This window comes from Symphalangus syndactylus, chromosome 8, assembly GCF_028878055.3.
Source record: "Symphalangus syndactylus isolate Jambi chromosome 8, NHGRI_mSymSyn1-v2.1_pri, whole genome shotgun sequence".
NCBI classification, from domain to species: Eukaryota; Metazoa; Chordata; class Mammalia; order Primates; family Hylobatidae; genus Symphalangus; species Symphalangus syndactylus.
Window position 1 is genome coordinate 20,679,089 of NC_072430.2, and position 25,703 is coordinate 20,704,791.

Consider the following 25,703-nt stretch of genomic DNA (forward strand, 5'->3'; position numbering starts at 1 on the left):
TTGGAATTAATCGTTTATCACAAAATGAACAATTTCAATTCTTAAACATACAATCACTTTTCTTCATACTAACTCAAAATGAGTAAACAGAATTTTATTCAAACTTTACAAATATCATTTACATTTAGCCTGAGATTAAGCATGAGAAAGTTCAACCTGAAGTTAGACTTCATTGCCCAGTTAAGCATCTGAAAATAAAGCTGAGAATGAATATACATCAACAAACAAAGCATTCCAATGAAGTCTGGCAACAAATTGTGACACAAACTGAACTTTAATTTGCTCTGGTCCACATGATATTCAGAGCCTAAAAGTTCCTATTTTTTAATAATGATGGAAAAATATCTGCAAATGACAAATGCATAAAGTGTGACCAGATGCAAAATTTTAGTTCAACATTTCTACAGCAGCCGCTTTAGGTGACCATTAAAAAACAACTCCCCAATCCTTATTGTTCAACATGTACTTGAAAACATGCGGCAGCATGGTACAGTTTATTAAATTTATAAATATCAGTACCTGTAATAAAATATAAAATACTGACTATCCCTTTTTCAAATATTAAATCTCTGAATGCTTCATTCATCCTTTGGTTTCAAACCCATACAATGCACTCATATTACATTGTAGATTTCGAATGGAGACAGAACACTGTACATCTGTTGGGGAAGGTGGGGTGCTGTGGGAATACCAAAGCACTACATCATAGAAAGTAAACGTTGAAGCAAAAATACTTTCTGAATATATACTGTACATTATGTAAACACACATTCAGAATAAGAATAAACACAGGCCAAAATATTGTTTTCTAGGAAACCAGAATCTTCTTTCTTTTAAATCACACACTGAAGATGCTTTTTGTTAAGAAAAAGAATGAAGTCTGTTCCTGTATTTGCTTATGTGCTTAGATATCTTGGAAATGAGTAATTATTACATTCATTTGCTAACGGTTTCTCCTCTGCTTAGTTGGCTGGCTGTTGCAAACACGGAACACAGAACTATTTCAGTCCCTGTTTTTCATTTAATACTAGTTAAGTAATATATAATTAATTCATCTTTATTAATCCATTATTAGTAATATAAATAGATTAAGTGAAGCAGTGAATTTCAAAATTTGTGCAGGGGAAACTAGTTGATAATTTGTTTCCAATAAGGCTAGTAGCAATTAATTACTACAAAGTTTGTCCAAGCTAGTATTGAACCCCTGATTTAGCAGGCTGAATCAAAGTGTATAGTTAGGTACTTCTAATTCCTCTATTACTGTGCAAATCTAGAATTTCCTATGTAGAAGACAGTGCTGGCAGCATCAAAGCCCTGTAATAGTATGAAATACTGATTAGGATTTGAAATGAAGAGATATTATATGAAGACATGTGAATGTCTTAATGATGGTATCATAGCAACGGCCTCAGAACTCCCTTACTGAAACAGAAACTAAGACAAATCATTATTCAATAATCTTCTGAGCCAAAAGCCTAAGTTGGAAGCAAGTGATAAAAACGCAAAACCAAAGATGCATTTTCTATGACCATATGCAAGAATTTTAAGCTTTATATCAACATTCTGTACCAGCACCGGCCCCTCTGAAAGGAAAAAGTGTAGTCATGACTGTCCATCCCTTTTCAAAGCTTCCAGTCTTTGAAGCAGTGCGTTTCCAAATGCTTCTCGGTAGGCGGGGCTGAGTGTATCCAACAAGGAGTAGACTGTTTCATGGTAGGGAGTCTGTAAATGATCATCCACCTGGTCAAAAGCATAGCCTACCACCTACAAGAGAAATGCAACAGTGAATTCATTAGTTTTCATGTTGGTACAGAAAGCAAAATCCAAGTGTTTACGTGAGTAATCATCCTTTCAAAAAAATAAATTATTTTTTTTCCTAGCCACTAGACCACCAGATACACGGGTAACTGAGTGAAACTATTTCTCAAAGTCAGAGTATGCACATTTTAAATACAACCTTTAATACTTCAGCAACTTATAATGTATAACACAGAAACACCACTAAAATGCTCCCTATAGAATTTTCAAAATTTAAAAGGTTTTACTTAGAAGCTCAAGGAAATGCAGAGAAAGAATTTGAAAAGCTACACAAAAACGGTATTTCATTTTCATATTCTGAAACATACATCTATTATTTACCCCATTTAATTCCACATATATTGAGGGTCCACTATATTAAGTACTATAATAGGTAATATATCATTAGTTCATATTTTATCATTATTTTCACTCCTTTTATAAACAGAATTCTAGAAATTATTCCTAATTTAGTTTTAATATTAGTTGTTAATTTTAATAACTGTTTTATTAATAATTAGTTTAATAGTTTATTAGTTTTAATAACTGTTTAGCTTTATTATTAGTAATCTGAAAGGCCACTTTCACCTAATATATTTCTTATCTGACAGGGAATAAATGCTCAACTCTGTGAGATAAAAGAGAATGTTAATGTGTTTCTTTTTTCTTGGTAGGGGTACACTATTTCTGGATGTATTTGCAATACCAGGTCGATGTGTGAAGTGAACGGAGCAAGAGCCTATTCTATCTCCCTGCTCCAAAAATCCATTTAATATATTGTTCTTGGATAGAGGACATAACAGATATTAAACTGATAAGAAGAGATACTCCAATTGATCTCAGGCAAAAGGCTGAGAGGTGATGTGTTTTTGTTTTTTTTTTTTCCTGTGAACACAGCTACAGCTTTTCTTTTTGACAAGATTATAAGGTATATCATGGTTCACCAGCACAATATAGGGCAAAATTAATTTAGTTTTTGCTGACTGAAGTTTGTAAATTCCCTATATAAATCCTAAATTTTTATGACATCTATTTAAGCCATAGGAGGTGAAAGTTTATGTTAGAAATAGAAGGTTTTTGTTTTTTTTTTTAATGAAAAGCAGAGGCAGACACCTCAGGAAAATGAATCACACCTCTTCAGATCCATGCTCGATTACTGCACTCTCTACAGTGGAGTACAGTTCAGTTTGCCTTCTTCCTCTTATCCCTGCGAGACTGTGATCTTCCTGGTGGACAGGGATCATGTCTTACTCATGGTTTGATTTTCAATTGCTGACACAGGATAGTTGCTCAATAAATGTTAACTGAATCAGACTGAAAAACAACTATTTGAGCACCTACTACATGTCAGGTTTTACAAATGGTTCAGATCTTTCTGTATCATACAGTCATATAATCATTCCCCAAATCGTTTTAAGTTTTTCTAAATCTCCAAGTTATAGATTAAGAAGCAGGAACTCTCTCAGGAGTAGACAGACTCACCCAAGATCATTTAAATTCACATTTAAGACTGCTGACTCTCTGATCAGAACTCCTTCTACCTCTCCACAGCCAACTTAGAATTAACCAACACAAGACAGAATTAGCTTACTAGTTCTGTCATTTATCTCTACTTCTGATTTAAGATTCATCTCTAAATACTCTGAGCTTTTAGTACAAATTTAAGGATGTGAAAAGAAGTGCACAAAAATTAGTTAATTCAGGTACTATGCTTAAAGCTAAACAGCTATCTTTGCAGCAGCTGTGAGGGAACTGAGGGTAGCACAGATGCTGGCCTTGCAATTTGCTCCATCAAGGAATATACAGTATACATGATTCATCCTCAGCAAACTGAATCCAGTGAAGTAAAGAGATGTTTATGTACTTAATATCATGTGACATTCTTACTTGCTTAGGCAGGCCTTGCTCACCACCTTATGATAATGTACAATTACTTTGAACAAATATAGAAACACAGAAATGTATGACATTTTCTAAGACTGAAGATTCACTGATTAGTAAGGTTAAAACTAGATTTTAGATTTTCTAATGTCTATCCCTTTGTTCAGTAGGTCAAAGATTTTATAATAGTTTTTTTTTAATTTTTAAAAACAGGGTCTGTGTACCCATGCTGGAGTATAGTGGCCCAATCCTAGCTCACTGCAACCTCGAACTCATGGGCCCCCTCCTAAGCCTCCCAGGTAGCTGGATTACAGGCAAGTGCTGCCATGCTGGGTTAATTAACAAAAAATATATTGTAGAAACACGGTCTTGCTACGTTGCCCAGGCTGGTCTTGAACTCCTGGCCTAAAATGATCCTACCAGCTTGGCCTCCCTAAGTGCTGGGATTACAGGTAAGAGCCCACAGTTCTGCCCTGTAGTTTTTTTCTTTTTTAATTAAAAGTTGCTCTCAGGTGATGTTTTCTACTATTCGAAACTCACGATTTTGGTTTAAAGAATGGAAAGGTTAATCTGCCTAGGAAAGCTCTCAAAATAAAGAGATACTCATAATAAAGGGTTAATGGGACACTCTTGTAAATCTGGGGGCGGAATGTTCTGCTCTGATTTATTTCTGATCGAAGAGTCGGAAAACAGTGTTGTCAAGTATGTTATTTTAACAGAAGAGACATTTTCAAGAGGTTGACGAAAATCTTTTCAACACAGTGACTGCAAAACCCTTTCAATGCAAAGAATGTATATATAATTTTGGTGAACACATTTAGCTATAGATGAGAAATAAATTAGTTTAGGGGGTCATGATTAAAACAAAGTCACGCCCTGCAAATCAAATGTTTTTCAAAAAAATTCTGTTTCCCCATATTGATCAAAAGCCTTTAAAATTAATAAAAATTTCTAGGTTAAAAGTGTATCTTAAAAAAATTTGGAAGCTACTGAATATCCAGTTCTCTTTTAACACTCTTCCCCTCCCCACTACCCCTCTTTTTGATAAAGTGGTAAAGACAGAAATAATTTTTTTTTCTAAAAAGAAAAGTGAGTTACCTTGAGCCCTGCTTCAGTGAGTTCTAGGCAATATCTGTTTCTTTCCTTTGTTTCCACATTGATATAGGCCACATCATCCGCACACCGCAGGCTTTTCGAGACAAACATGTTGTTAACAGCAAAGAGAACATCATTTACAACTGCTTCAGCTTCTAGCCTCATGTCTTTCATGTCGGTTCCTTCAAAACCATTAAGCTCTGAACCTTCTTCAAATCCTGACATACTGCTTAGCTCCATGGGATTACAGTCTGTTTCCATTCTGTAAAAAAAAAAAAAGCAGTTATAAAATGTGTTTATAGAAAGACATTCAAACTACATTTGATTAAAATTAGCTATGTCTTACAATTGCTACTTAGTACAAAACACTAGCTAACAATTTTTAGGAAAAATACTATCTAAAAACATTTCTAGTGGTTTTTCACAGCAAAATCACAGACACCCACAGATTTTCAAAAAAAGAATCTCCCTTCTCCACTTACCCTCAACAGGTCAATTTCCATATTGATAAGCATTTAGAATATTGTGTTTTTTAGCTATTTTGAATAATGCCTCAGTAGCAATCCTAGTACATATTTTTAAATGTATAATTATTTCTCTAGGACAGATATTTAGGACTGAAATTGCTGAGTCAAAGGACATACTTATTTTAACTTAATAGATACTGTCAATTTACCTTTCAAAAAAAGAGTATGACTTATACTTTACCAATAGAATATGAGGGACTGTACTCTTTTTCACCTCTTTCCAATTCTTTTAAATTTTTGCCAATTTAAGAGGCAAAGAATGATAGCTCATTGTTGTAATATGTATTTCCTTGAGTAAACATCCATTTGGATGTTTAAAGGATATTTTTAGTTCTAAGATCATACAGTTGCAATAAGCAGAAATGGAAATAAATCTAAATTGCATGAAATCAGAGTGCAAGTCTTTACCTACCACAGTATACTACCTCTCAGTAGTTCCTTTTATGACTTCTGGATTGGGGTTCTGCTCTACACCTTCCCCATCCCATGATTACATTTTAAAAATCCCCTAAATTCTCGTTGTATCTGAATTTAACTCATCCATCTGGAATTTATTTTGCATAACTTTATTTTCCAAATGGATAGCCAACTGTACCAATATCATTTACTGAATAACTCATCTTTTCACCACTAATTTGAACTGACTCAAATGTTATATTTTGAAAAATATTATCTCTCATTTCTCATGCTAACTTGATCCAATATTACTGCCAGGCTGCTGTGTGGTTTTAGCTTTTCTTCTGTGACTGGGGTTAAAAAAGATCTTCCTGGCTATATGTATTGTTAAAATTTGAAATGTATGAATGAGAAAAGTTAATGAATGTGCAAGTGCTTTGGAATGCACAAAAGGCTTTACAGAACAAGTTATGGTGAGCTATTGTACTTTCTTTTTGCTTGGCAGGTTTTAAAAGTAAAGTTTCACTTCTCTGATATGGATTATGCATCTGCTGTCGTGAATGAAGCGTAACTCTTCACTCACATATTCAATCAACATTCATTTCCTATCTTGACTGTGGTCAAGGTCTAGTCCCACCCCCTCAGCACACCGGAGTTAGATTAGACTGGTAATAAACTCATCGTATTTTAAGAGACAAGGTCTCACCATGTTGCCCAGGCTGGCAGGCAGTGGTTATTCACAGGTGTGATCACTGTGCACTACAGCCTAGAACTCCTGAGCTCAAGCCATCCTACTACCTCAGCCGCCTGAGTAGTTGAGACTACAGGCTCAAGCCACCGCACCTGGCCCTTAAATGCATTTTTAGAAGGAGTCTCAATTTTTTTCTGACAATATGGACAATTTTTATGGGCATTTATTTAAACCACTGATCTGGTACATTGCACAATCCATCGCTATTTCCAAGTTATGCTCTATTTGTGTAATATTCAAAACCCTTCGAGATAGTGACATTCAAAATCCTTTAAGCTAGTCATTAGAATTACCTGTAGAGCTTATAAAATTACAGATACATTTTCCTCACTGCAGAAAAACAAAATCAAAATCTCTGGAAGACGAGTTATTTTTTTCAGAGCTCCTGAGTGATTTTGCTGTGCAGCCACTGCTCTAAATTACCAGCAAAAATCTTAAGAAGCTGGAATTCCTACAGCTGAATGTCATCTGCACATTACAAAAGTCAGAACTACTTGCTGAATGCAATTTATAATAACGTATGTAAAGCTATCTCAAAAAACTACATAGCAAATGTAGAATGTATTCCTCCAATCTCATTTCAATTAATAATATGTTTTAAAGACTCCTTATCTTGTCTCTCATAGCACTTTACAGAATTAGTCACTCGCTACAAACAACAGAAGTTAATTATAAAATTACCAATTATTGCTGGAGCAATCTGTCGGGTAACTGAAAGCTCAAATTGACTTCTTATATTAGAAAAAAAATTTGGCTTCCCAGATTTTACCTTATTCCAAAAATAATCAGTATACTGCTTAAGATATTTGGTCTTATATATACAAAATGAACCCTTTCTTTTTTACATAGTTTTGAAGATTTAGAAATGACTACTATAAATCTCTTGACATCATGAATATCAAACATCTTAATTTTGCTTAAGTTATCAAGTACTTCAATTAGAGATGTCAGAAATGATGATCATTACATAAAAAGATGTTTATATGAGAAAGTTTTACATTTATAAAGCTTTTTTTTTAAGCAAGAGTGTAATTCATTGCAATTAGGACCTTGATAATGCAGAAAGATCAAGAATCCAGTACTTGAAGGGAAGAAATCCTCACAGGTCAGTGAAGTAGGTCACCAAACAGTTGTGATAATTAGCACCGAGCTGCAAAAAAGAGGAAGACACCTTTCCTAAGACTGAACTTTTAAGACACTTTCCCTGAAATGTCTTTGAATAACACACAATTTAGAACTTTTGATGATACATATAAATTAATGGGGCATTACATAAATAACATTTTTAGCTATTATTTTAAGGTATGACTACAACTTGTTTTGTGTTGGTTGAAACAGGTTCTTGATTATTTACCAATATTCTCTTCCCTGCCTACGACCACCCATATTTTTTTCCAAGGGCAACCATAATGCTCCCTTTCCGTGCTAAGCAAAGTAACCAAGCAATTTGGCTGAGATTGACTCCAATCCCCAGATACAGACTCTTCCAAACTAATTAATACATGAAATTCTTCCTGGTCACTTTATTTTTTTGAGACAGAGTCTCACTCTGTTGCCCAGGCTGGAGTGCAGTGACGTGATCTTGGCTCACTGCAACCTCTGCCTTCCGGGTTCAAGCGATTCTCCCGCCTCAGCCTCCCGAGTAGCTGGGATTACAGGCCCGGCTAATTTTTGTATTTTTAGTCAAGACAAGGTTTCACCATGTTGGCCAGGCTTGTCTTGAACTCTTGACCTCAAGCAATCCGCCTGCCTCAGCCTCCCAAAGTGCTGGGATTACAGGCATGAGCCACTGCGCCTGGCCTTCTTGGTCACTTTAATCAGAATAGTTCAGTCACAGCACACAGCTCAAGCTGTTCCAAGTAGCCATGTTGAGATGGGGCCACTAGCCCAAGCATGATGCTGACAACAGAAAAAAACAGAGCCAAGAGATTCACAGAGAAATGTGGCCAGAGCCCATGCTGGTTTCCCAGGATTTGCACTTTTCAGTTATCGGAGCCAACAAATTTCTATTATCTTATGGGCAACAGAAAGCATTCTATTGGATTTAGGAGTCTACCCATAATGAAAGGCAGTGATTGATTTAGCTCTACAACAGCCCTATGAAGGTAAAAAGGTTTAGAAAATGGAGCTCAGATGATGATGATGAATATTTTTGTGCCTGCCATGTAGAAAGTGCTTAATAAAAGCTTTGTAGAATCTGGATATCAATTAGTTTCCTACTGCTACTATAATAAATTACCAAATTAGTGGCTTCAAATAGCACACACTTATTCTTTTACAGTTCTGGAGATGACAAGTTTAAAAGCAAGATGTCAGCAGGTCTGTATTCCTTCTAGAGGCTTCAGGAAGGAATCTGTTTCCTTACCTTTTCTAACTTCTAGAGGCCATCTGAATTCCTCAGCTTATGGTACCTTCCTCAATCTTTAGCATATATAAAAACATTCAAATGACTTCATTTTCTGCTCTTCCTTTTTTTTTTTGGAGAGTTATTTATTTACGAGGCGGGATCTTGCTGTTGCCCAGGCCATGGTGCAGTGGCACAATCTCAGGCTCAAATGATCCTCCCACCTCAACCTCCCAAGTAGTTGGGACTACAGGTGGGTGCCATCAGGCCCGAGTGATTCTATTTTTTGGAGAGGCAGGGTCTTCCTATGTTTACCCAGGCTAGTCTTGAACTCCTGGGATCCAGCAATCCTCCTGCCTTGGTCTCCCACAATGCTAGGATTACAGGTGTGAGCCACTGCGCTTGGCCATCATTTATTTTCAGTGAACACATTTGATGGGCAACATAAGGTGCTAGGCAGTTTACATGCTTCTCTTAAAAGGAAGCCTAGAGTACTTGCCAAGCCCATTGCCTTCTCTGGAAAGGTTTCTGAATCATAGGTTTCATGCTTTGTATTTTAATTCCAGCATCATCATAGCAACATGTACTGGGGATGGGTATTTCAATTAAAGGCACTATCTCAAGGTTGGCAAGGGGTTTATTTATGTCCCAAGTCAAGAGCTTTGTCCAACTACTTCCGGATGGTGGTCTAGCTAATCAGATGCTCTCTCAAGGAGTTTGAAAAGAGCCAAAAACCATGAAGTCAGTTAGCTGGTGATGACAGGAGTTACAGAGGCAGAGCAGTGAGCAGCTAGGTTGCCCTGTTGACGGACACTTGAGAAGCAGCTTCCACACTTTGGATTATGTATCCCAGAAGGTAAAAATATTTTGAGCAGACGCCTTATTATAAGCATTTATATAAATATTCTACCACAATTAAAATATTTACAACATATAAATATACATTTAAACAGAAGGTAAAGATGCAATAGATGTATTTTCTGCTCAATGGATTATCTGTGTACCTGACTAGAAGCCTGTACCATTGAGGATGAGAAAATACACGCCCATTTCAGTGAAGGAACAACCACTAGAATTACTATTGACACTTTAGAACTGCCATCAGGTTACCAGAATGGTTGACTCATCAATGTGAATCCTGTAAAAATCTTTGCTTTCCCTTTTTGCACACAAAACAATTTATCATCATGTAAGAAACTCTAGATGAATGGAACTTTCTGTGATGATGGAAATGTTCTTTATTGTTGCCCTCCAATACAGCAGCTAATAGCCATCTGAAGTTTGGCTACTGTGATGGAGAAATTGAATTAAAAATTTATTTAATTTTGGTTCATTTAAATTTAAATAGCTAGTGGCCACTGTATCAGATGGCACAGGTCTAGACCTCTGTGAAAACTTGCAGATAATGTAATAAGCAGAGTTTATACTAAGGTTGAAAAATCTCAGCAGATGTAAAGGCACTCAATCAAACTTTATAAATGAGTAGCAAAATTTGGAACTTGAGATATAATTGAATCCTAATTACTGTATGTAAAGGAATCAATCATCATTGTTTCAAATAGTAAAAACTAATGAATCATTATCCTATGTTTTATAATCTTGTCTACTTAGATTCTAAGTTTATTAATCAAATACCATAATCCACTCTGTACCTACATATCTTTTTTTTTAAGCACTAGAATACTAATAAAAGATGTCTACTGGTAGCTTGCAGTCTAATTTGGGAAAGAAGACAGGCACATGAAATATTTGCACAAATATTAATGCCATACACACACATCATAATTATTCTCCCCAAATGTACTTAATTGTGAGTGGCAGATAATTATAGAAAACAATGATATGTCTTGGTCCTACTACAAACTCTATCACTAAACTTGTATGAACCTGAGTGGGCCACACAATCTCATTGGTCTTACGGAGTTCTCATCTACAAAATAAGGTAAATAGGCAGAAAATTCGTTACTGTTCTAAGAGCTTTGACATTCTATAATCTATGACGTAATGGTTAGTTATGATGGGGCTTGACTAAGGGTACAGGTCAGTCAAAATTGGTCTGGAATGAGCATGATAAAGAGTTATAAATAAGCAAAAAGGTCTTAAGAGTTGTGAAAAATTCTGCGTAGGGAACAAAGCATAAGCAAAGGTCAGCACAGGGTGTGGCAAGAACTAGTCGGGCTAAAATACAAGGATATGCAGGGATGGCCCAATTTGACAGCATGCTGACACCTAGAGAGAGGAATTTGATTTTGATATAACAGGCTGTTTTAAGATCTTGGGAATGGAAATACAAATATCTTTATTTAATATGGGTTTCTTACTGGCAGTATGTAGTGTGGTCCTGCTTTTTTATCCATCTGGCAACCTCCGTCTTTTAATTGGGGTGTGCTATTAGTATGAATACTTGTCCCCTCCAAAACTCATGTTGAAATTCAATTTCCAATGCAACATGGCAGCACCAAAAAGTGAAGCCTTAAGAGGTGACTGGGTCATGAGTGCTCTACCCAAAGAGTGGATTAATCCATTTATGGATTAACAGTTTAATAGGTTGTCATGCAAGTAGAACTGGTGGCTCTGTAAGAAGAGGGGGAAAGATGTGAGCCAGCACATTCAGCCCCCTCGCCATGTGATGCCCTGTGCCACCTCAGGACTCTGCAGTGTCCCCACCAGCAAGAAGGCCCTCTCCAATGTAGCCCCTCTACCTTGCACTTCTCAGACTCCATTACTATAAGAAATAAATTTCTTTTCTTTATAAATTTTCGAGTTTCAGGTATTCTGTTATAAGCAACCAAAAATGGACTAAGGGTGTTTAGACCAATACATTTAATTTGATTACTGTAATTATTGATAGAGTTGAATTTGCTATCTTGCTATTTGTTTTCTTTTAGTCCCATCTGTACTCCTTTTTCCTTATTTTCCTCCTTGCTTTTGAATTAACCACTTTTTAGGATTCTATTTTATATCTTTTGGTTCTTAATAACTATATTTTTTGTTGTATGTTTTTGGTGGTTGCTTTAAAGCTTATAGTATACATCTTTATCACAATGTACCTCCAATCAATACTATACTACTTCATGTATACGAACTTTACAAAACACTACTATATAGCATTTGCTATTTTTGTCACATATTTTACTTCTACATAAATTATAAACTTCATCATAATGCTATTATTCTTGCTTTAAACAGTCAATTATTTTTCAGAGAGATTTAGGTAATAAGTATTTTATATGTAACTATATAATTACCATTTTTGTGCTCCTTCATTTGTACTGATCTATATCTACATGTATTATCTGTATCATTTTCCTTCTACCTGAATAACTTCTTTCAACATTTCCTGTAGTGTAGGTCTGCTGTTGATGAATCCTTTCATCTTTCCTATGTCTGAACTAGTCTCCCTTTCACCTTCATTTGTGAAAGATGATTTGCTGGGTAGAGAATCCTAGGCTGACAGTTTTTTTTTCTTTCAAGTCTTTAAATATGTTTCTTGGATGCAGTAGCATACACCTGCAGTCCCGGCTATTTGGGAGTCTAAGGTGGAAGAACTGCTTGAGCTCAGTTCATGACCAGCCTGGGCAAAATAGTAAGAGCCTGTGTCTCTAAAATAAAAAAATTAAAAAGATGTTTCTCGACTATCACACATTGCTTGTCTTGTTTCCCATGAGACATTTGATGTCATTGTTAATCTTTGTTCCTCTTGGTGTAGTTTTTTCATGCTTCTTTTCCTTAGGTTTCATTGAGATTCTGGGATCTGTAGGTTTATAGTTTTCAACAAATTTGGAAAATTTCTGGCCATTATTTCTTCAAACATTTATGTGTCCCTACCCTCTTTGGGGACTCTAATTTTATGTATATTAGTCCAAGTGAAGGTGTCCTATTCCTCACTGCTGTATTTTTTTCACTGTTTCATTTTGAATTGTTTATTGATACATCTTCAAGTTTGTTAATCTTTTCTTCAGTATCTATTCTATTTGTGTCTTTTAATCTTTTAAACACATTTTCCGTGTCTTTGCTTAATCAATCTTTTTTCTAGCTTTTTGAACGTATAAAATACAGCAGTAATAAGTGTTGTAATGTCCTGCCTACTAATTTCAAGTATTATTTCTGGGTTACCCTCAACGGACAGATTTTTCTTCTCAATTATAGGTTATATTCTGCTGCTCTGCATGCCTGGTCATTTCTGACTGGATGCCAGACATGGTGAATGTGGTGCTGAATGTTTTTATATTATTTTAAATATTACTGAATTCATTTGGTTAGATGCATGGTGAGAAAAAGTTTAAAAAGTAATAAATAAGGCCAGGTGCGGTGGCTCACGCTTGTAATCCCAGCACTTTGGGAGGCCGAGGCGGGCGGATCACGAGGTCAGGAGATCGAGACCACGGTGAAACCCCATCTCTACTAAAAATACAAAAAATTAGCCAGGCGTGGTGGCGGGCGCCTGTAGTCCCAGCTACTCGGAGAGGCTGAGGCAGGAGAATGGTGTGAAGCCGGGAGGCGGAGCTAGCAGTGAGCTGAGATCGCGCCACTGCACTCCAGCCTGGGTGACAGAGCAAGACTCTGTCTCAAAAAAAAAAAAAAAAAGAAAGTAATAAATACTGTTGAGCACTGTCCTGGGAAGTAGTTATCTGGAAACAGCTTGATCTTTCTGGGTCTTGCTTTTAGACAAGATCTGCATTTAATCTCTAGTTAATTCTGTCCCATTACAGAGGCAAAACCTTTCTGAGTACTCTACCCAATGCCTTATGAATTACGAGGGTTTCTATTCTGTGTGATAAGAATGGGAATTATCCCTGGTCCTGCTTTAGCTCAGAAAATTGTTTCCTCTAATTCTTTTTTTTTTTTAATGGAAGAACAGAAATGATTATTAAACACATGAAAATACACTCGCAGTTAGAAATCATAGAAATAATTAAAATGAGGTAACATTTAACATCTTGCAGATCAGTAAAACATTTTCCTTTTTGAGTCTATGCATAAAAAATTTTCTAAATCAAGTATTATTGAGGATGCAGAACAGAGAACATTTAGACACTGAGTGGGAGTGTAAACTGGCACAACACTTTGGAAAATGATTTGATATTATCTAATAAAGATGAAGATCCAGCAATTTAGTCTCCAAAGAAATGAGATGTATAATTTTCATATCACCTCTGCTTCAGAAAGTCCCAAACTGAGTATCCTCCTTTTTGTTTTTTTTTTTGAGACAGAGTCTCGCTCTGTCACCCAGGCTGGAGTACAGTGGTGCTATCTCAGTTCACTGCAATCTGGGCCTCCTGGGTTCATGCCATTCTCCTGCCTCAGCCTCCTGAGTAGCTGGGATTACAAGCGGCCACCACCATGCCTGGCTAATTTTTGTATTTTTAGTAGAGACGGGGTTTCATCATGTTGGTCAGGCTGGTCTCAAACTCTTGACCTCAAGTGATCCAGCCACCTCAGCCTCCCAAGTGTTGGGATTACAGGTGTGAACCACAGCAACTGGCCCCTCCACTCATTTTTTTGGTAGTTCTTTCCCCAGCCTAGGGCAGTGAACTCACAGCCATGAATTAGTATTCAGCTGCAGGCTGGAGGGAGACCCTTTGTATATCTTCGCAGTCCTTGCTTTCTGTGAAACTATTTACTTTCTAGTTCTCTGTCCTAGCTGCCTTGGTCTTCTTGGGTTTCTAGCTCTATGTCCTCAATTCAGGGAGACCATCAGGCTTTACCTGGATTTTTCTTCCCAGTGCCATGCCTGGCTCTAGGCAATACAACAGGGCAACAGGCTCACCATATTTGTATGATGCTTCTCAGGGATCACCTATACTACTCTGAACCAACTTTTACCATCTTGCTGTTTGTTTCATTAATGAATTAAATGCATTTTGACACATGCTTACCATATGTTTTATGAGATCCATGTTTTTAACTTAAAAATTTTTATTTTAACACTACTTTGAAGACTTTTAGTCCTCTAAAATTCAGCTCAGACAAACCTATTTCAGGATTGTGTATCTGCTCTCAAGATGGTCAATCAGTGTATCTTCCTGAACGGCATCTCTGCTTTGGTAATGCTGTACTTAAGCCTCATGGCAAATAATTTTTGTGTCTGTACTACTACAGACCCATGACGATGGGAGCCTGTGATATACACATCACCAGCACAGTGTCTGGCATAAAGTAGGACTTCATTGAATATTTCCTGAATGAATGAAACAGAGAAAATTCTAACTCTCTGCTTCTCAAGTGTGATACTCGGCTCTGTGACAAGGCGTATACAAAGACTCAGGACAAACATGGCAGATATTCTTGGAAAATACACATCACTGTTACTATATCAATATTAGGAAATATTACACAACTGCCTAGAATTTTAATGAAAAAGTACACAAATGTTTGGATGTCTCAGGCCATATCCTCTTCAGGTTATACTCCTATGCGTCTAGGGTTTCCTTTGCCTCTAAAAGGTACGTTCGAGTGAGGAATATTTGCATGAAAAATACATTTTAGAAGTATAGCCCTAACCCAAGGAATTAATTCAACAAGATGAAAATTTCAGGCACTGTGTCTGGCAGTATAAAGTTAATAAGCAGAGGCAGGAGCTGGTAAAAGGATACAAGGTTAGGGCTGAGTTAGGCCTTCTCTAAGTTTTTGCAGCTCTTTCCACTTCAGTTATGCTATTGCTCTTTGTTAAAAATTAATTGTTGATAGTTTTGGCTGGGTGTGGTGGCCCACACCTGTAATCCCAACACTTTGGGAGGCTGAGGCCGGTGGATCACTCGAGGTCAGGAGTTTGCGATCAGTCTGGCCAAATGGGGAACCCCCATCTCTACTAAAAACAGAAAAAATTAGCCGGGCGTGGTGGCACGTGCCTATAATCCCAGCTACTGGGGAGGCTGAGGCGGGAGAAATCTCTTGAACTCGAGAGGCAGAGGCTGCAGTGAGCTGAGATCGCGCCAGTGTACTCCAGCCTGGGTGACAGAGTGAGACTCTGTCTCAAAAAAAAAAAAAAAAAAAAAGATTGTTGATAGTTTTAATTTTTTAATATTCTAATTTTTCTATGGTGAAAAGAAAACGATTACGTTTTCAATAAGAAAAAATTTAAAAATTGCAGTCTTTTGGAAAGTATAGGGTGTAGGAAGCAGAAATCTTTTTCTTAGAGAAGTCAGGTTATTATTCAGACACTTAACTGGTAGCATCAGTTACAAATAAAACAAGAGTTCTGAATTTATCTGCATTTCCAACAACTGTTTTGAAAGTAAAGATGAATAAAGTTTACTAATTATTATCAGCAAGATTTAGAATTTAGGCAAAGCTAAAACTCAATTTAACCTTTGTTCTCTGTAACACATAACATTTAATTTGTTTTCAATAGCTTACAGACATATATGTTTTGAAATAAAACATTTTAATTCAGAATCATATGTAGTATCATAAATATAAAGTATTTGTAATTCAAGTAAGAATGGCTATTTTCCCATTTATACACTGGTTTATAAAATTATTCTGCACCCCATTTTCAGCAATAACACAGACATATTTATATTCTAGTAATTATAAATCTAGACAACAGAATTGTGCTTGTCTTAGTCTCTCTGTATTGCTGTAAAGAAATATGTGAGACTGGGTAATTTATATGGAGAAGAGGTTTATTTGGCTCATGGTTCCATAGGGTGTACACAAAGCACAGTGCCAGCATTTGCAATGGCCTCCAGCTGCTTCCACTCGTGGTGGAAGGGGAGCCAGTGTGTGAAGATCACACAGTGAGAAAGGGTGGAGGTGGAGGAGATAGACAGATAGGTAGGTAGGTAGATAGACAGCAGGAGACCCAGGCTCTTTTCAACAACCAGTTCTGTCAGAAACTGAGAGTGAAAACTCACTCATTCCTGGGAGAAAGACACCGAGCCATTCATGACAGATCCACACCTCTCCCACCTCAAACTGGCCCCCCCACCCCACCCTGCCCCAGTCCCCTGACCCAAACAGCTCTCACCACATCCCATCTCCAACAGTGGGGATCATATTTTGACAAGAGACTTGATGGGGCCAAACAAACCATATCCAAACCATAGCCTTCCACTCCTCGCTTCTCAAATCTGGTGTCCTTCTCACATTCAAAATACAACCATTCCATCCCAATAGTCCCCAAGTCTTAACTTGTTCTAGCACCAACTCAGAAGTCCAAATTCTTATCTGAGACTCAAGGCAAGTTCCTTACAGCTATAAGCTTGTGAAGTAAAAAACCAAGCTATTTACTTCCAAGATACAATGATGGAACAGTCATTGGATAAATGCTATTTTCCAAAGGGAGAAATTGGCCAAGAGAAAAGGCTAAGAGGCTCCATGAGAATCTGAAGCCCATCAGGGCAGACATTAAACCTTCAAGTTCCAAAATCTCCTTTGAGCATGTCCTGCATCCTGGCACAGTGGTGTGAGAGGTGGGCTCCCAAGGCTTTGGGCAGTCTCATCCCTATGGCTCTGCTGGGTACATCTCATGTGGCTGCTCTCATGAGTTGGAGTCAAATGCCTGAGGCTTTTCCAGGATGAGGGTGCACACTGCCAGTGGCTGTGCAATTCTGTGGTCCCCATGGCATCCCTGTTCCCACAGCTCTACAAGTCAATATCCCAGTGGAGGCTCTCCATTGGGGCTCCAACACCACATTTCTGCTTGGCAATGTCCTAGCAGAGTCTTTCTGTGACACCTAGGCCTTCTGATACATCCTCTAAAATCTAGGTGGAAGCTGCCAAGCCTCTGCCACTTTTGCATTCTGTGCCCTGAAGTCCTAACAACACACAGAAGCTGCAAAGACACACAGCTTGCAGCCTGAGCTGAGTACCTGGAGCCCTTTGAAACAGAACTGGAGCTGGAACAACCAGGATGCAGGGAGAAGCATTCCAAGGTGGCACAGGACAGGTGCGCCCACAGCTTTGACTGTGGAAACCATTCTTGTCTTCTAGGCTTCTGGACGTGTGATGAGAGGGACAGCCTAGGAGATTTCTGAAATGCCTTGAGGGCCTTTTCCCCATTGTCTTGGCTATTAGCACCTGGCTCCCTTTTATCTGAACTAACTGGATTCTTCTCCTGAAAATGCTCTTTCCTTCTTTAACACAAGGCCAGGCTGCACATTTTCCCATATTTTTATGCTCTGCTTTCCTTTTAAATTCCAACTTTAGGTCATTCCTTTCCTCCCATATTTGATTGTAAGCTGTTAAAAGCAGCCACACCACTTCTTGAACCCTTTGCTGCTTAGACATTTCTTCTACCAGATACTCTAGGTCATCATCACTCAAGTTGGGCCTTCTACAAAGCCCTAGGGCATGGAGGCAATGCAGCCAAGTTCTTTGCTACAGTGTAACAAGGGTGATGTTTGCTCCAGTTCCCAATAAGATCCTCATTTCCATCTGAACTCTCCTCAGCATGGCCTTTACTGTCTATATTTCTATCAGCATTTTGGTCACAACCATTTAACCAATCTCTAAGAAGTTCCAAACATTCTTTCATCTTCCTGTTTTCTGAGCCCTTCAAGCTCTTTCAACCTCTGCCCATTACCCAGTTCTAAAGCTGCTTCCGCATTTTCAGATCTCTTTGTATCAACACTCCACTCTCAGTACCAATTTTCTGCCTTAGATGCTTCCACTCATGACAGAAGGGGAGCTGGGATATGCAGATCACATGGTGAAGGAAGGAAGGACGGAGGGAGGGGAAGTGAGAGAGAAAGAGGGAGTAGGGGAAAGGGAGGGAGACAGATTATATAGAGAGATACAGAGAGAAAGCCATTCATGAGGGATCCACCCCTATGATCCAAACACCTCCCACCTCCTTCACCTCTAACACCAGGGATCGAATTTCAACATGAGGCTTGGTGGGGCCAAACCACATCCAAACCATAGCAGTGCTTTTGTTGATTGAGGAGGGAACTCAGAATAAATAAATACAAAGGGTTAATTTGAGTTTTTACAAACTGTAAATAAGCAGCAACACTGGCTGGGTGCTGTGGCTCATGCCTGTAATCCCAGCACTTTGGGAGGCCAAGGTGGGTGGATTGCTTGAGTCCAGGAGTTCGAGACCAGCATGGGCAACAAGGTGAAACCCTGTCTCTACAAAAAAATACAAAAATTAGTGGCACAAGTCTATAGTCCCAGCTACTTAGGGGCTGAGGTAGGAGGACTGGTTGAACCTGGGAGGTTGAGGCTACAATGAGCTATTGCGCCACTGCACTCCAATCTGAGTGACAAAGTGAGACTCTGTCTCAAAAAAAAGATTAGCAATACAACCTTGTAAACCTTTCCTTCGAAACCAGAAACTGTAAATGAGACTCTAGGAAAAGACACTCAAAAATAGAATGTAAGAAAAAAAAAATCCAGGTATTACAGTTTCTTATTTCTATATAATCCTCTAGGAAATAAGTATTACTTGGCACTATATTTAAAGTACATTCTAACAAACATAAATCAGTATCTACAAAGACATAAAATAGAAAACCTCACTGCTTTCCATTTAAACTCCAAATTGGTTCTCTACCAGATCCTGAGCAATATTCTGTTTCTAGCAAAGAGACAAAAATTGGAATACTTGACAATTGCCATTATTTATTCTGGTAGATTGTATCACCTGATGTGAAGTTTCCATAAATGATTCCTTAAAACATCATACATAAATTATTTAGGAACCAGCTCTTTCTCCATAATTTTTGGGTGGTGTTCGGGTGTTTGTGTTTTTGGAGGATTCATAAAACTGGTTATTATGACACTGATTACTAAATCGTTTATTCTTTACTTCCTAATTTATTAGACTATTTTGTTTCATTACGAGTTCAGAGCATCAAAGAGCTTTGTCCTTGATGACAAATGGGCAAAGACAGTCATATATACTTAGCCTGACAAACGAACAGTCCCAGAAAGATTTCAAGAACATTACAGAGTGCAAATTTTCACTTTGAAAGTCTGACCTTTCAGTTGACATTGTTAACAGTCAGCTGAGGGCAGGACACAATATCTTAATCACGATTACCTTTATTTGTATCACACATTACAACCTGGTAAATCCTCTCAATATGAACGAGAGGCCAGGAAGGTGTGATGGTTAACAGGCTCTCAAGCAGACTGACTGGGGCTAGAATTTTAGCTTGGCCACTTAATTTACTCTGGGACTTGGAAAAAGATGTTTTAATCTTTCTCAGTTACACATTCCTCCTCTTTAAAATGATGTTAAAATAGCATCTACCTTTAAGTGATATTGAGAGAACTAAATGAATGAATACATGGAAAGTGCTTAGAACTGTGCTGGGCAAACAGCTGAAGAAATATAATCTATTATATTAAAAGTATTTAACACTATCTTTCAAGAAGAAAGCCTGGCCCTGAAGCTCAAGCCACGTGGGTCCAAGTTAGGTGCTCTTTACATTATGTGGGAGATTGGCTTGCTGCTGTGTTGTACAATTCCTCCAAGAGCCCTGAGGCATGGAGCCCTAACAGCATATTCCTGTTACCTCAGGTGCAAGTCATAAAAAAAGGTCAAATACATCTCCTTGGCTTTTCTTTCATTTCCCATATTAACAGATTTCTCTGAAGGACGAGTATTTTGACATGACCTATTTAGCCTCTGGCATACAGCCTCTCGCCTGTCACTTCAAACTTTTATATAATTCTTAATAAGCTGACAATATTCGGTTGGGTAATTATTTTCTTTTTTAAAATTTATTATTATTTTTTGAAATAGGGTCTTGCTCTGGCACCAAAGCTGGTTTCAAACTCTTGGTCTCAGGTGATCCTTCTGGCCTTGGCCTTCCAAAGTGCTGGGATTACAGGAGCACGTCACCACACCTGGCCAGGGTAATTATTTTCATCTTCCTCAATTAATGCAAGGTGTTAACATTTTGTAACAGGTACTTTGTCTTTGACAAAACACAAAAATGGCACTGTGATTTGGGATGAGTTTGTACCCTACTGTAGCCAAAGATATCATAATGACAGGTCCTAAACCTTAACATTTATACTGAATTTCTCCTAGAAAGCATAAAGTTTACAAGGCAACACACAATACTCTGAATAGAGCATATTTGTTATTGCAAAACCTTCGCTTTAATTTTCCTTTCTGATATTTGAAATTGCAGGCACTCTATGGATAGCTGGAATGCAATTCTATATTGAAAAAGGAAACCACTTATTTAATAGCTGCTTAAAGAAGTCCAAATTGTATCTATTTGTCAGAAGTCTATTTCAAACCTTCCAAAGCCTATTCCAATTTCTTGCAAGATCCCACCTTTGATTTTTCATACCACCTTGCTTGTATTCCTTTTATGGTAAATATTAGAATTATTATTTACAAACATGTCTTATCTTCAAAATATATCCAGAATCCAACTGCTTCTAACTAATCATTTTCACTGCTACCGCTTTGGTCCAAACCACTGTCATCTTTTCCTTGGATTACGGTGATATCCTTCTAACTGGTTTTGTTGTTTTCACTCTGGCCCTCCCACTTCCACACCAGACTATTAACACAGCAGTTAGCATGATCCCATAGAAACGTAGGCCATACTATGTCACTCCTCTCCTAAATCCACCTCACCCAGAGTAAAGGCCAAAGTTCTTTTTTTTTTAAGATAGAGTCTCACTCTGTTGCCCAGGCTGGAGTGCAGTGGCACAATCTCGGCTCACTGCAACCTCCGCCTCCCGGGTTCAAGTGATTCTCCTGCCTCAGCCTCCCAAGTAGCTGGTATTACAGGTGCATGCCACCACACCTGACTAATTTTTTATATATTTTTGGTAAAGACAGGGTTTCACCATGTTGGCCATGCTAGTCTTGAACTCCTGACCTCAAGTGATCCGCCCACCTCGGCCTCCCAAAGTGCTGGGATTACAGGAGTGAGCCACCGTGCCCGGCTCCAAGTTCTTATCAACGGCCTAGGAGGCCTTACATGATGCGCTTCCTCTGCGCCTCCCCCAACTGCCCAGCTTCTTTTTCCTTCACTCACTCCTGATGTTCCCCAAACTCATCAAGCATTCTCCCGTGACAGGGTGTTGCACTTACTGTTCCCCTTGCGTGGAAAACAACTCTTCCAGGTATACATGTGCCTCACTTCCCAGCTTTCTCCAAGTTTCTGCTAAAATGCAATCTTATTAAATAAGAGAATTTCTCTTACCATCGCATATAAAAATGGCAAGTCCCTTCTCTCTTCCCCATGTCCACTCCCTTTACATTGCTTTCGTTTTTCCAACAGCCCTTATCACCACAAAGCATATTATTCACTCATTTATTGTGTTTCTCCTCCCTTCAATAAAATGTAAGTTCCAGGAAGGAAGACTTATCTGTTCACTGCTGTATCCCCAGTACCTAGAACAGTGCTTGGCACACAGAAGGCAATCAATAAATATTTACTGAATAAATGAACAAACTTCCACTTTATTATTATTATTTTTGAGAGAAAGGGTCTTGCTCTGTGGTTCAGGCTGGAGTGCAGTGGCATGATCGTAGCTCGTACGATCCTTTCTGATATTTGAAATTGCAGGCACTCTATGGATAGCCTCAATGCAATTCTGCAGCCTCAAACTCCTGGGCTCAAGCGATCCTTCGGCCTCAGCCTCCACAAGCAGGCACCACCATGCTTCCACTTTAGAACATACACTCCTTGAAGGTTCGGCCTGATTCTTGACACTGTTCACATCATCAACTGTGGTGACTTTCATTTAATGGACCTTAACAAATATTTTTGAATGAAGAGCAAGGGAATCTAAGTTACTGAGAATACTTGGGATAAGTCTACAAAGAATGAGGGAAATCAACAATCCAAGCAACTGCATAGAGTACCCCGGTTCTAAAACGAAAAGGTGGTTGTGGAAAGGGGAACCAGATGTTTCTCCATCTACCAATATTTTGGGCTGTATTTCCAAGGCATTCATGAAAGTTGCCGAGACAGTAAATATTTCACTCCTTAAACTGGTCGTCTTAATTCACTGTGATTAAACAGCTGTATGTTTCAGGACTCTGTTCAGGTTCGTGCCCTACTCATATCATTTAATCTTCCTAACAAATCCATGCACATAAGATTTTAATCCGCTCACACTCGGCAAAGGAGAAAACGTGGGCTTGGGGAGGGCAGTGGCCGCTCAAAGTGGCTGGGCGGCTAATAGGTGTCAGTGCCGGAATTCTAACCCAGGACATCTGGCTTCTGGGCCATCGAACACCCGCACCCAGGCCTTTCGAGGTTGACTTGACTTAACAGCCGGCTCCGCCTCTGCAGGAGTTACCTCCCAAAAGGCAGAAATACGATTGCGCAGACTGCCAGAAACAGCCCAAGTTCTTCACCCAGGTTCCCGCGGGGTCAGGAGCCTTTAGCATTTCTCAAAGAATGCAGTTTTGCCCACAGATGCTTCGAAAATCCAAGTTTCCTAATTGTTGGTATGACACACCCAGGATTAAGCGAGCGTATGCGAGAAGCGCTCTGCAAACCGCCAGGCGAACGGCAACGAAGAAGCTGCCTCGGAAACAATACCTGAATGAGGCGGGGGCCGAAGAACTTGCTGACAATGGGCACCGGTCAATGCTCGGGTGCGGGCGCGGGTGCTCAAGAAGGGCTCCAGTCCTCCCAGCGGAGACGGCGGAGCCCCAAGTGTGCGTTTCCGGGGCGCCGAGGTCTGAGGGGGGCCGGGAGAGCCAGGCCGGCCAGACCGGCCCCCAGACCCCTCTTAACACGGGCGCGGGGCCCCTGCAACCTGCCGCCCCTCTCGGCCCAGCCCGCTGCATGGCGTCGCGTCCCCATCCTGAAGGCCCGACGCCCCGCCGGCGCCCCGAGCCCCTAGCCCTTCTCGGGGGCCGCCCCTCGCCCGCAGCCACCCCGGCCGCCGCTCACCTGCGCGCCAGGCGACCTCTTCTTCCTCCCTCCGGAGGCGACTGGAGCCGACCGGCGGTGCCGCCCCCTCCCTCCCCGCCTTCGCCCGCCCCGCCCCCTCGGAGCCGGAACTGCTCCGGCCCCCGCCCTTCTGCCCGCCTTCCGCGGCTCCCAGTGTGGCGTCACTTCCGCCAGCGTCCGGCGGCGCGCCGGGAGTCTGGGTCTCAGGAACGCGCCAGGAGCGTCGCTACAGCCGGGAACGCGCCTCGCGGATGACAACAAATTCGTCGCGCGGCGGCAGTGGAGGTGTCTGCCTTAGCCCCTGCCGCTTCCTTTCGCGCTCTCGTGCAGTCTCTCCGAGCCGGTTGGGACCCTCCTCGGAAGTCCCCTGGCCTGGGGCCAGGAGGACCCCTCTGCGTCTCGCCTCCGCCAGGCCCAGCGCGAGCGGCGCGGCGCCGGCGATGGGGTCTCCCTGAGGGACTCCCGGCGCCAAATAGGGATGGAGGGGCCGCCCCAGGCTTAGGCCCCGCCGCAGCCTGGAGCCGGAGTCGCTACCCGGAGGCCGGAGCCGCCGCCACCCGCAGCCGCAGTCAGCCCGGCTGCCAGCAGTCACCATGCCTTGGCCGTTTTCGGAGTCTATCAAGAAGAGGGCCTGCCGGTACCTCCTGCAGAGGTACCTGGGCCACTTTCTGCAGGAGAAGCTGAGCCTGGAACAGCTCAGCCTGGACCTGTATCAAGGCACCGGGTCCCTCGCCCAGGTCCCCTTGGACAAATGGGTAAGAGCTGCCGGCGGCGAGCCGGGCGGGGCTCGCTTCCCTCTTTAGGGCGCTTTGAACCAGTGCCATCCAAGATTGGTGACAGTCGGTCCCTCCTTGGGAATTGTTTGGACCCGAGTGTGGCACGGCTCAGAGAAATGTGTTGAGTGTTGTTTAATCTGTTTCTAACAAGTTTGCTCTCCTAAATCACGTGTTCCGGAAACTTTAACAGATGTAATGGAATCTACACTATGGGAGTAATTGAGTCAGTGCTTTGGGGGTCTGTGAAGCAGGCTCAATAGGTTCGTGGGAGGAGGTGACCAGAACTGTCCCTTGGGAGGTGAGGGGCCGCAGGATTTTGTGGCAAACAAACCCTGCCTTGTGGGATGACATTCTGGAACGATTAAGGATGAAGAGGACCTTTGGATGTCAGAATCCCTAGTTACTTGTTTTGGGTTGGCTACTTGCGCACCATGTTTGCCTTGTTTGTCATCGTGCAGCGTTTGCCATCTGGAAGAAAGTTAGGTGAAGGCCTCCTGTGCCGGTTTGCCTGCTTTTGCTTGATTATATGTTTACAAGATAGATTTGTGTACCCAGCCTGTGAATGGTCGTCTGGCCCTAGTAGTGCTGTTGAGTTATGCCTCTTTGCTCCACGTGACAGATCGTAAAAGCAGGTGTTGTAAAAGCGCTGAAGCTGCAATTTTCAGACATTTTAAAACCTGCCTTCCACTAGTCATCTAGAGGCTGTGAGTTCACTCATTGCTATACAGGTGCTTCATCTGAATTTCAACTCATCATATGCAGTCGTACCTGCATTTGTGTGTTCAATGCATAGTATTTTACTTAAAGTATATTCACTTTTGGGTTTGACAGGAGTAGAGTGACTTCTACCCTTTGTCCAACCCTTACTTCAGTAATTCTTCAATTTGTGTGTTCAATGCATAGTATTTTACTTAAAGTATATTCACTTTTGGGTTTGACAGGAGTAGAGTGACTTCTACCCTTTGTCCAACCCTTACTTCCTTAGCCACAGAAAATCTTAAATTATGGAAATACCTTATTATGACTCTTAAGTGAATTTGTGCTAGAGACTGTAAATCAGTATATAATTTTATCAGTATGTACCTGACTTAAACTAGGGAGAGTACGCAAGATAGTGGAAAGAGCCCTGGTTTGAGAGAAGAAAGAACCAGTCCCTCACCAGGAGGTGAGAGTCCTACCCCTGGAGAGACTCTCCAGGCCGCCACAATTAGCCAAGTGATAATGGACTTAGCAATTCACCTGAGTTCAATAAACACTAATGGAGCATACACTTCATCTCTGTGTCGTCCGTCTTATGGTATTGTA

At 40.2% G+C, this 25,703-nt stretch overlaps 2 protein-coding genes and 1 non-coding gene across 7 annotated transcripts in view; 1 reads left to right on the forward strand and 2 right to left on the reverse strand.

The window, feature by feature from the left end:
- Nucleotides 1–23,730, reverse strand: GSKIP (GSK3B interacting protein). 4 transcript variants are annotated; one of them, XM_055288252.2, is made up of 4 exons: nucleotides 23,623–23,711; nucleotides 7,497–7,597; nucleotides 4,777–5,035; nucleotides 1–1,764 (listed from the first exon to the last, which is right to left on the reverse strand). In XM_055288252.2, the coding sequence occupies exons 3-4, from the start codon at nucleotides 5,032–5,034 to the stop codon at nucleotides 1,603–1,605; spliced, it is 420 nt and encodes a 139-aa protein (XP_055144227.1). In that variant the 5' UTR covers nucleotide 5,035; nucleotides 7,497–7,597; nucleotides 23,623–23,711; the 3' UTR covers nucleotides 1–1,602. The 4 variants fall into 4 exon arrangements, with proteins under 4 accessions (XP_055144227.1, XP_055144230.1, XP_055144228.1 ...); XM_055288255.2 differs by lacking the exon at nucleotides 23,623–23,711 and adding an exon at nucleotides 23,266–23,407; XM_055288253.2 differs by lacking the exon at nucleotides 23,623–23,711 and adding an exon at nucleotides 21,804–21,825.
- Nucleotides 2,469–2,660, reverse strand: LOC129489067 (U2 spliceosomal RNA). The gene has a single exon (XR_008659883.1). It is a non-coding gene; the product is annotated as a U2 spliceosomal RNA (small nuclear RNA).
- A 47-nt stretch (nucleotides 23,731–23,777) lies between the features above and the next one.
- The window catches only part of ATG2B (autophagy related 2B), an 80,269-nt gene continuing 78,343 nt past the window's right edge, over nucleotides 23,778–25,703 (forward strand). The window contains exon 1 of one of the 2 annotated variants that reach the window (XM_055288257.2): nucleotides 23,778–24,377. In XM_055288257.2, coding sequence (XP_055144232.1) covers nucleotides 24,216–24,377 — 162 coding nt within the window. In that variant the 5' untranslated portion in view covers nucleotides 23,778–24,215. The remainder of the gene's footprint in view (nucleotides 24,378–25,703) is intronic. The other variant, XM_055288258.2, reaches the window with a different exon arrangement.

Bases quoted from the DNA above. Each gene is read 5' to 3' on its own strand.
- GSKIP (XM_063645489.1), bottom strand. From the start codon at position 5,034: ATGGAAACAGACTGTAATCCCATGGAGCTAAGCAGTATGTCAGGATTT. The intron at 1,765-4,776 runs GTAACTCACTTT...TTTCTCTTGTAG, and splicing joins TCACTGAAGCAGGGCTCAAG to GTGGTAGGCTATGCTTTTGA.